The following is a 12,028-nucleotide window of genomic DNA, read 5'->3' as shown; positions in this document are numbered from 1 at the left end:
CAAACTGCTTCCAAGAAAAACACACAGGACTTGCTCGAATATCTTGTGCACAAACGGATAATAATCAGCTACTCGTTCTAGACAAAACAAAGGAATCTCCCTCGGACCAGGAAAATTAACTCTTCAACCGGTCGACGATTTGGTTTCAACTTGATTCTGCTCGCAAAGGCCGATCACACCACTCTACACTGATTCTACACTTTATAAAAATTGGACTGCTCTCTTCCGATGTCAATTACACAGTGTCTTTATTTTTCTCTCAAATCCATATTCTCACATACATTCTACCTTCTCCTGATATTTTCCATCCAATAAACAACAACCTCTCTCAAACCATTTATTTCTTAAGAGACTTTTTCAATTTGTCAAATTTCAAAGAATATCATAATTTGTTCTCTACTACTTTCTACTTTTACAACTAAAAACTAATACAGTTTGTTTACCACATTAAAATACCTTCCCGGAAGGATCTTAAAAACGTTATTGTCCCGTGCATTTCGTCGAATCACTTTAGTCGTTTCACTTTTTCCCGAAACACTTGCTTAATAGCAAAATTAAATTCTAAACAATTTTGGTGATAAAAATACAGGGTGATGAAAAACTATCATTTCATGGTCGTTGATATAAATTTAATTTTTTTGAATTTATTTAAAAAAAAAACAATTCCACAACAATATGTGTGTTTATAAAATATGTTTGTTATCAAATTATCAATGTAAAAACTTAAAACACAACTACCTTATTACAAGTATATTCAAATGGGAAATAAGCCACAATTTTACCTAAAAATGATTTTATTAACGTTTCGACGCCCAAGTCGGGTGTCGTTGTCAAAATACAAAATAATACTAAATAAACAAAAATGTTGTTGCTTAGTAAAAAATTCGTCTAATAAATAATAAAATCTAATAATAAACTCGTCCCAGGAACGCAACCCATCAATATTGGCAATATCATTTTAAAGTCGTCTACTTTAAAATGTATAATACGTGTCTGAATTGCCGATATAAATGAGTCAGATTAAATAAATTTTTAGAAGAATTTTTTACTAAGCAACAACATTTTTGTTTATTTAGTATTATTTTGTATTTTGACAACGACACCCGACTTGGGCGTCGAAACGTTAATAAAATCATTTTTAGATAAAATTGTGGCTTATTTCCCATTTGAATATACTTGATTATAAAAATGCCACAAGAAAATAGCTTCAGAACAATACCTTATTACACATATACAGTGCGTCCATAAAGTAACGCATAAATTCATTATTTCGTAAACCGGCGATATTAGGGAAAAATCCCGAAACAGGTCGATTTTTATTTTTAAATTCCGATTTTTCGGCATATATATCATACTAGTGACTTCATCCATCTGGGCATGATGACGTAATCGATAATTTCTTTAAATGAGAATAGGTGTGATGTGATAGCTCATTTGAAAGGGTATTCAATTCTCTATTCAATAATGTAAACATTAACATATTTATTTATACAAGGTGTTCAAAAAAACATTTTTTTAATTAAAATAATTGAGACAAAAAGAAGAATGTATGTAATTTATTTAATTCAAAATACGTTTTACTGTTGTCAGAAAACAGGAAAAAAATGTTTATTTGACAAATAAATATTCTTTTTCGCTTAAATTCAATGTTAAAGCTGCCACCCACCTGTGTCTTGGCAGTTTAAACATTTCGTAACGAACATCAATGTTTATTTGTCAAATAAAATTTTTTTTCTGTTTACTGACAGTAGTAAAATGTATTTTGAATTAAATAAATTACATATACATATTCTTCTTTTTGTCTCACTTTTTTTAATTAAAAAAATGTTTTTTGAACACCCTGTATAAATAATTGTTAATGTTTATATTATTGGATAGAGAATTGAATACCCTTTCAAATGAGCTATCACATGACCCCTATTCCCATTTAAAAAAAATCATTGATTACGTCATCACGCCCAGATGGATGACGTCACTAGTATTATATATGTGCCAAAAAATCGAAATTTAAAAATAAAAATCGACCTGTTTCAGGATTTTTCCTTAAAGTCGCCGGTTTACGAAATAACGAATTTATGCGTTACTTTATGGACGCACTGTATTTACACAATATTATTATTTATTCATCAGTTTAAACCACACCAAAATAATATAGGGCTTTTCATTCACAGTCATTTGTTTCGAGATTCTGTCATACTGTTGTATAATCCGTGTATATTAATATTATACACGGATTATACGACATTTGACAGAAGCTCGAAACAAATGACAATCGATGAAAAGCCCTATACATTTGGAATAAAACACAACTGATGTAATTCACTTTACAGTTTTCGTTGCTGGATGCACTATTTTGCACTATTTAAACCAACGAACTGTCAATACGGATGGAATGGCCCCGTCCCATTCAAATAGTGAAGCGAGATTGCCACCAACATACAAGAGAGAGGCCCTAAAGAGATACAGAGAATGGGCAGGAAAATTTTATAGGCCGTGTAATTTGAGTTGCCTATATAAATGGACCTGATTGCATCAACAGTTCGTTGAATGAACCTCATATTTTAACTTAAAGGCTGATATTTCAAAATTTAAATACTTTTTTGTATTTACAGAGTAAATAGAGTACAGAGTACCATACTTGGTGTTTAAATACTTTTCAGAATTGTTCTTTGTATTTATCAAAACAAATACTTTCCTAAAGTATTTGGGAGTTAAATAATTTTAAAACTTGAAAAAAATTGAAGAATCTCAGATGCAGAATCCACCAATTTAATAAGAATTAAAATGGTAGATAGTATTTTAAAACTGAGATTTTTCGTGTTTGAAAGTTCTTACTGGTACATCCTTAATCTGCGACTTTTTCAATTAATAAGACAGCAGACGACGAATATAGAAAACGAAAGGGAAACGATCACATTTCGCTTTCATTCGTCTAGGAAAAACGGACAGCAGAGGAACTTTCAGTACTCAAATCCGAGTAAAGGAAATAAAAATAATAAATGATGGTTTTGCTTGTTTTCGATTCAGAGGATTGCACACCAGCTAACAGGCACTGTTTCTACCCTTTCAGGCGTCATCAGAGGTGGGCACACTATCGAAAGCTACTGATGACGCCTGAAAGGGTAGAAACAGTGCCTGTTAGCTGGTGTGCAACCCTCTGAATCGAAAACAAGCAAAACCATCATTTATTTATTATTATTAATTTTAAAACTATTTAAATACTAAATTAGTGACTGTTTTATATAAAGTGAAGAAGTCCTCGATTATGTTTTTATGTTACTTTTATATTTAGAATTTTATAAGAATTATAAATATGAGGTCCATTTCCCCGATTTAAGTTGATATAGGCAACTCAAATTACACGGCCTGTCAAATTTTCCTGCCAATTCTCTGTCTCTCTCTAGTATGTTGGCCGCATTAATTTTCTTCATGCCTATTCCATCCGTATTGACAGTTCGTTGATTTAAACGCTATTTATGAAAAAATAAAACAAATAAATATGGCGTCGTATTTTTCTCAAGGAAATGAAAACTGACAAAGAAAGTGACAGAACGAGCTGAACGAACGACCTGCAGAAACCTGCAGAAATGAGACTAGCAGTGCCATCCCACGGAAGGGCGCAACCTAGCAAACGTGCGTTGACCTTGAATATCCCTGTTACATTGCTAGGTGGGGGTGTGCTATGCGACGAATGACTTTATAAATAGGCACGACCCGAGTGTAGGAAGCGGGGAAGCAGTGTTGCCTTGTATTGGGTGTACTCCTATATCTAATTTAAAAGTAAACACACGGTATTATTCTTCGCACTTTGGCTTGTTTCTACTTGTATTCTTATATACATTTTTTATTATTTTTTGAAAAGTTCATTTATATTCATGGTAATATTACAGATACAGGAAAGATGAAGACGGTGTTCACAGACTTCAGACTGTCAGATACGAGAGCTTGGAGGTCACACAGGAGATGATTCGCAGCGAGTTGCAAACCAATAATGTGATAGAACCGTCTACTTATAACCTCAAATACGCCAACGACGGCAAGTCGCTGCACGTTTCATCGACTTCTGAAAAGGGAGAACATGACAAAGACAAAGAGGACGCAAATAACGTGATTCTGACCATAGAAGACGTCGATGCTGAAGGAAACGTGGTAAATTGTGAAGTGGTGAATTCCAAAGTAGTGCATGCTAACGATGTGAATGATATAGACGGTGCAGTTCCACTACAAAATGCAGAAGAATCGGACGACTCTAGTGAATCTAGTGATATTGATGTCAAATGTAGTGATCCAGTAAATGAGGCTAACGACGAAATAACTATAAAGTATGAAAAAGTTGGTTTTGGCGAAGAAGTTGAGGGAAACAGTACCAATATATTGGATTACAAAATTTTTAAACATTCAAAATGTTAGAATTTTATACATACTTTTATAAAAATTTATTATGATTATTATTATTTTTAAAACAATAAATATACAAATATTACTCATTTGAGGATCTTGTTATCTTAAGTTATTTCAAAATCTCTAGTAGTCCAGGAACCGAAGCTTTTCACCTCGCAATTTTTACAGAATGGATCGATTTGCTTGAAAATTTGAGAATAAGTAGTGGTTAGTCCAAGGATCAAAGTCTATATGATGCCAAGGCGCTTTTACCATGGGGGTGGTTACCACCCCATCTCGGGAGTGGAAATTTTTTATTATATTTTGACCGCAAAAGTTGATAAAAACATTCATTCTAAGCAAAAAATGTTCTATACATTTTTTTACTAAAATTAGTAGTTTTCGAATTACTTACTCATTTACGATTCACTCAATTTTTACCGTAGAAAAAATGTTTTCAAACTAAGTTCTTGGGAATTAAATAACCTACACTTTAATATTTAAACTTTTTTTTGTATCTCTGATGCTAATCTTTCTATTCTGAAGAAGATGTCATTTTTTACCAAATTACAATAATTCGTTATTCGCTTTTAACTCCATTTTTTTAAAAACTAATCATTCTAAGCCAGTCAAACTTCTAGGATCTATTAATAATACATAAATAAAGAAGAATGAATAAGGCCAACTACTAAAAATACCGCTAACTTGCATTATTATGCTTCCAATTGGATTTCTCCTTTTTTTGTTAAAAAAATATATTGATTTTTAACCGTAACTTTTTTATTTTTTATCTTCGAAAGTTTGGTAAAAAACAATTTTATAGGTTTTTACAAAATCTATAAGGCTATTGATATTAAATCCATTTAATATCCTCAGTCGCAAAAAGAGGTTGGTAAATGTGGTTTTTGCATGTTATTACAAGATATAATTATCAATAGCTCACTCAATTTTTGCCGTAGAAAAAATTTTTGCAAACCAAGTTGTTGGGAATTAAATAAGCTAAAATTTGATATTGAAACATTTTTTCGTGTCTGTGATGCTAATCTTTCTATTCGGAAGAAAAGGGTATTTTTTACCAAACTACAAAAATTCGTTATTCGCTTTTAACTCCATTCTTTTTAAAACTAATTCTAAGCCGGTCGTGCTTCTAGAATCTATTAATAATACATAAATAAAGAAGACAAAATAAGGTAAATGACTAATTTTAATTAGAGTAGTGATTATGGGGTTGATTCCGATCACTTTTTCGCTGAAAAAAAAATAGGGACTGACATTCTTTTCATTATAAGTCACTTAATTTTTGGGCTAGATACTTTTTTATTTCTGTGGATAGATATGTTTAAATACTTTAAATTAGTTTCAACAAATTATCCTCGAAAAATGCATAGTTTTCCCGTCTTTTGACTTTGAAACTACAATATTTAGCATTTGACGAAGGAGAGCTAACATAATATAATATATAGTATAGCTCGATTACTATTGGTCTCAAAGAAAATAAAAAAAAAACGGTTTTGTTTATTTTTTCAAAAAGTACATTTTTGTTAAGCAAAGTTGTTTTGATAAAACGAAACCTTTTTTAGTTATTAGCAGAAAACTAATTAAAAACATTAATTTTTTCGATATAAAACTAACACTTTCGATAGCGAATAAATCGAAAACTATTAATTTTATGAAAAAAATCTATAGAACGTTTTTTGCTTAGAATGAATGTTTTTACCAACTTTTGCGGTCAAAATATAATAAAAAATTTCCATCCCCGTGATGGGGTGGCAACCACCCCCATGGTCAAAGCGTCTTTCCGCATCATTAGATTTTGATCCTTGGGCTATGCACTACTTATTCTCAAATTTTAAAGCAAATCGATTCATTCTGTAAAAATTGCGAGGTTTTGTCCTATTTTAAGCTTCATTACTTAGACTAAGTATAGTAGCCGTTGCAAATAGCTAATATTCAATTAAGAGAGGGAGAGAATTATACTTTATTGATACTATGTACCAAAAGACCATCGACCGAAGTCTTTCAGACTTCAATTAAGATTTTAATTAAAAAGTCATCATTTTTATCGTCATCTTCGTCATCATCATTGGCTCTGGCTTTATAACCCATGGTGGGTGTTGGCCTGTTCCAGAATCAGCTTCCATTTCTTCCTATCCTTCGCATTGGTTTTCCAGTTTTACCATTAGTTTACAAAAACATGCATTATATGTGGGAAATGAAACTACCAGAGTATTTATTCAACCTATTTAATTGATATCACATTATTATAAAAATATATAAATATAACTTAAATAATAAAAATCGTATAATTTTTATGCCTAAAAGAAGTTGAGCTAGCAAAATTAAGTCTTATTTGTATAACTTCTTATGAAAGGATCCAGGACATTTTAGATTTATACCAGATTTATACCTGTTTGGAAGCGAAAGTATCATTAATAAGAGTTGAGTTAAATTGTACAAAACGTTACAATATTATACAAGATGCTAAAACCACAGTAAGAGCTTAAGTTCGAAGTAAAAAATTAACCTACAGCAGAAATCTCATTTGGAGAAGGACAATAGAGAGAAGATTCACGAGAAGTATCATAAGTACCAACTGTGAGATATCAAAATAAACTAGAAAGTAGACATATTAAAAAGCACAAAATAAAATATTGAACACGTCATGTCTGGTACACCATGAGACAGGCATTTCGATGAGAATTTAGGAAATGTAGTATGTATTTACTTAATCTAAAATAATCATTTATTTGTGAGTTAATAAATAAGAAAGCAGATATAGCTAGATCCTTTCCAAAGAAACAAACATACTCATAGATAATATTTTAAACAAATATTACACAAAAAGGCAATATGTACATAAGATTTGTAGAAATATTTACATAAAATAATATAAAAAGATTTGAGTATTATTCGTTGGCAGTAGATCAAAAATAATAAATAATATAAAAAGATTTAGTTAAGATGAAATGGACTGTTAGACATTTACTGAAAACTAGAAATATGAGTATTTATTTAAGAGTTTAAGTACTTTTTTAAGAATATGTACAAAATAGTTCGATAGACTTCGATAAATATAGGCAACATTATAAAAAATTAATGAATATAAGTGACAGATTTTAATGAATATAAAAATCATGCAAAAGAAAAAATAGGAGAATATATTTAGAATAATTCTCAGAATTCAGGAAAAATAAAAGAGCACATATAAAAAACATTAAAAGATAAGAAAAAGGTTGAAAAGAGATGAAAAACGGTTGCCTTATTTAAGAAACATTTCATAATATATGATTACAAACACACTGGAAGAATATTAAACAATTTTAGTAAACGCTTCATTATTCATGAAGAGAAGTATCCATTCCAATTGTGGTCTCGAGGTAACGAAGTACGAAAACTCAAAGAAGTACCACAAAATGTATATATTAAAAGGTCATACAAGGACGCGTTTCGGCTCTTCACGAGCCATCATCAGCTTAAAAATACAGGAACAAAGACAAAGGACTGACCAGACCAGGAAGGAGAAAGAATCCACTAGTTTACATTATCTATGGTTCTATAGACTTCATTATTATATCTTTTTAAGTTATATAGACATTATGTTGTAATTAGAATATAAAAATTTACAGATAGTTTTACAAGTTTTACAAATTTACAGTGTTCGCAAGATGGTTCCTCCCAACGTGAAAGTCTTACAAGAATTTCTTAAATTTTCTTAAATAACTTAAAAAGATATATGTAATAATGAAGTCTATAGAACCATAGATAATGTAAACTAGTGGATTCTTTCTCCTTCCTGGTCTGGTCAGTCCTTTGTCTTTGTTCCTGTATTTTTAAGCTGGTGATGGCTCGTGAAGAGCCGAAACGCGTCCTTGTATGACCTTTTAATATATACATTTTGTGGTAATTCTTTGAGTTTTCGTACTTCGCTTCATTATTCGTTGTGTTTCGAGCTTTATTCTTTGAGTAAGAGCGATTAATGAGTGCCTTTGGATAGTTGAGCTCCCTTAATGTGTCTTGTTATTGAGATTCTATAGTAATTTCGTTAGGTATCTTTTGTGGATGTTTTATATGGCGGCGGTCCGATAAGTACTAACCTCACCGCCCGATGGCGATATCGCAGGAGAAATTTGCTATCGTAGTACAGTAAAACCTATTTATCTGCAACCGCGAAGAGAAGACACGACAGACGTTCATTGATGCGGTGCAAGTGACCTAGAGGATTTCAGTTAAATTTGTTCAGTTATACATTGGTTTGATGACTTTCAGTGTGGTCGCACGTCGTTTTTTGATGAGCCACGTCCAGGTGCCCCGAAAGTGGCTACCACGGAGGATAACGTGACAAAAATCCACGATCGCGTATTGACAGACCGCCGATTAAACGTACGCTAAGTAGTTGCGACAGTAGGAATCTCATAGATTATATCCTATGTAAAATTTTGGGCATGAGAAAGCTAGCGACATGATTTGCACCGCATTTGCTCACTTCTCAAACGTAAACCTGAAACTACTTCAGAGCAACCTGCGTATTTGACGCTGTTTAAACGTAACCCCAAAGAGTTTCGGCGTTGTTTCGTGATTGCTGACAAAACATGGATCCATTGGTAGACACTACAGGACCAAGGAACACCAGATTTGGCCCTGTGCGACTTCTTTTTGTTTGTAAACTTGATAAAGACCTTCACAGGACAGAAATTTAAATCGAATGAAGAGGTCATCTTCGCCACGAAGCCTGTTTTGCAGATTTCGTAAAAACGAATTTTTTAGACAGGTTAAAAAAATTGGAGCATCATTATGTATCGAAATAAAAGAAGACTATGTTGAGAAATAAATCGCCACTTTTCCAAAATTTTCGTTTTTATTTTAAAGACTAAGTAGCACTTTTCGAACCGCCTTTTTATGTTGAGAATGGTGAATCGCACAACAATGCAAATAAAAGAAAGATGAGTCTTGTAGATAATATCAACTAAACAAAATATCCAAATAAGGAGCGTTCATATCAATTTAAATAAAAATAACCATACACATAATATGAAAAATATGTGTTTAAGAATCAAGAAATGATTCTATGATGAACACATTAAAAGAGCTCAGTTAATTTTGCCCCCTTTTCACATTCGACTATTATTTCCCATCCAACTGACATTGTTTCCTCTCGCGTGCATCGGTAGAGAGTTTCTACTACCATATATCTCTTCTTCAAATGCTTGATTTACGTGACCGTTTTCGAAAACTTCTTTTGCCGGTATACTGCTGGCCACGCTACTTCTATGAGTTCTTTGCACGTTGTTGTTGGTTCCGAAATCGTTCTTGGCGCCAAGGGTTTGCATATGCGATTTTCTGCGTTCTGCCATGACGGAATTGATTCTCACTTCTAAGGCTTTCATCGTTTCTCGACGCATGGTCATACGACGACTAAGAACAGGAGTACCTGAAAATAGAACGAATATAATGTTGATGATACATGTAATTATGTTGCGGTTATATCTAAATAATCGGATAATAATAAAAAAGCAAACAAAATTTAATGAAGACGAGATTTATTTTTAAAGTGAATAAAATATGAAAACCCAAATATCCCAATTCTAATCAATTTTAGATGCACCCCCTGCAAATAGAATTCACACTAACAGCATCAAAATTTCTAAGTTTCTTAATGGGTATCATCAATCTAGCAAATACAATCATAATCGGTACTTCTACGACAACTCCATTAAGTTGTAATCTTCCTGATTTCAACACCTTTCAAAATATACCTACCATATTCATCGCAAATTGACAGAATTTTGTGTACCGATGCCCACAAGAGTGAAGAAGGAGTAGGCTGTACAATGTCTTCGACGACAACAATATATTGCGTTCGACTATCTAGTACCTGCAATGTCTTTTGACAATAAATTCAGAATTATATACCAGGCAGAGAAGAATGGAAGGTATACCAATACAAGTGGAAGCTACCTGGTACACTATATGGCTCAAAAACATCGGAGGGTCTAGAAGCTGATATATTAGGAAGAAAGCAAGGGATACATTTCCCGGTGTCTATCTAAGGATGTCACAATTTTCCAGTTTGAAATAATTTCAATACATCACTGCGTAGAAGAAATAGAGAGGCAGAAAAGAACGTACCGTTCAAATACCATCTTCACAGATAGCCAGGCAGCGCTTAATGCACCAAATTCTGTAGAGGTCAATTCTAAGCTAGTCTGAGATTCTGTATGTGCCTTAAATAAATTGGGAGACCGTAATAAGGTTGCGGAAGCCTGGGTACCAGGATACAAGGGTCATATGACCAAGTGCCAGAGACTAACAAGTCTCGCCTGAGTTAAGAAAAAGAGAAGGGCAATGAAAAAGCAGATAAAATGGCCAAACAAGGCTCATCATTACCATTCAATGGACCGGAACTCTTCTGAGACGTTGCAAAAGCAGTGATAAAACAGCTACAAGAAAGGGGGTAGCTCACAAATCTCTGGAATGGTGGAGGAATTCATCAGGACAAAGATAGGCGGAATAGAACATTTCACTTATTACAGAATATTCGTTAAAATTTACGGCACCCTTAATAAGCGAAGACAGGAACACAGTCAAAGTCATAGTAAGCTGATTACGCAGTTGAAGCTGATGGGGTTATCAGATGATGACCTATGCAGATTCTGTCACCTTGAATAAGAAACAGCAGAGCACATTTTATATCAGTGTGATAGCCTGGCTAATGTGCCGTTTTGCCTCAGGCGAAGAAAAGCCACCAGTAAAGGGGGCGTTCAAGTATTATGTAATGCGATTTTTGAAGATTTTTGACCTCCCACCCCCCCTATGTAACGCACCGTAATACGGCGTTCAAGTATTACGTAACGCAATTTTTGAAGATTTTTGACTCCCCCTCCCCCAACCTGCGTTACGTAATACTTGAACGGCCCCAAAGAGCTACGTAGAAGGTTCAATCTCGAAGTCATTCGACTTAAAAAGGGCCAGGCTAGAGAATGTAATCCAAGGATAGAGGATTACAAGACATCTGAAAAGGCCTCAGTAAAATAGCCTAAAAGCCTTATCATTGAATCTATCTATCTGTCTGCAATGTATACATTGCATTCTTCTTCTATAAAATATATCTACCCAACACTACTTCAAGAAATACATAAAATCTACATCCAAGCACAAACAAAGTAACGATCACAATTAACTGAACTTCATCTTATGTTGGTATAACAATAGAACTAAAAAGCACACTAAGCAGCTAAAACAATCCTCTGGGAGCATCTGGACTAGAAGTTATTTATACATTTTCCTGCTGTAGAGCATTGATCTACTGAGTATTTGACTGTAAAAGTTAAAGACATACAAAGACCAAGAATCATCTCGGTCAACATACATTTACTAAAACAATCGAACATTGTTAACCTGTGCTCATTTTCCTTGATTACGTAAAGTAATGTTCTCATCAGTTAGGCCACTCTGATTCTCTTCATATAGAGAGGACAAGAAGGTTGTTAGAAACAGCAGGGATGAAAACCCTTCGAAAAATCGATGGTAAAACACTATAGGGTAGACCTAGAAGTGGAGATGTACGATGGAGATGCAATGTGGACAACATTAATAACTGGGTAAAAAACAGAAGAGTAGAATGGAACAACCACATAAGCCGAATGACAAC

General features: G+C 33.2%; 2 protein-coding genes across 2 annotated transcripts in view; one reads left to right on the top strand and one right to left on the bottom strand.

Moving 5' to 3' along the window:
- Positions 1-4,487, top strand: part of LOC114327181 (histone H4 transcription factor) — a 50,405-nt gene extending 45,918 nt beyond the window's left edge. The window contains exon 9 of the mRNA XM_028275713.2: positions 3,891-4,487. Within this exon, the coding sequence (XP_028131514.1) occupies positions 3,891-4,410 (520 nt within the window). The 3' untranslated portion in view covers positions 4,411-4,487. The remainder of the gene's footprint in view (positions 1-3,890) is intronic.
- A 2,120-nt stretch (positions 4,488-6,607) lies between these two features.
- The window catches only part of LOC114327176 (chitin synthase chs-2), a 366,281-nt gene continuing 360,860 nt past the window's right edge, over positions 6,608-12,028 (bottom strand). The window contains exon 19 of the mRNA XM_028275710.2: positions 6,608-9,808. Within this exon, the coding sequence (XP_028131511.1) occupies positions 9,489-9,808 (320 nt within the window). The 3' untranslated portion in view covers positions 6,608-9,488. The remainder of the gene's footprint in view (positions 9,809-12,028) is intronic.

The sequence above is a fragment of the Diabrotica virgifera genome, chromosome 5 (assembly GCF_917563875.1).
Source record: "Diabrotica virgifera virgifera chromosome 5, PGI_DIABVI_V3a".
NCBI classification, from domain to species: domain Eukaryota; kingdom Metazoa; phylum Arthropoda; class Insecta; order Coleoptera; family Chrysomelidae; genus Diabrotica; species Diabrotica virgifera.
Note: the sequence above shows the minus strand (reverse complement) of the source record. Positions and strands in the feature narration are given on the sequence as shown.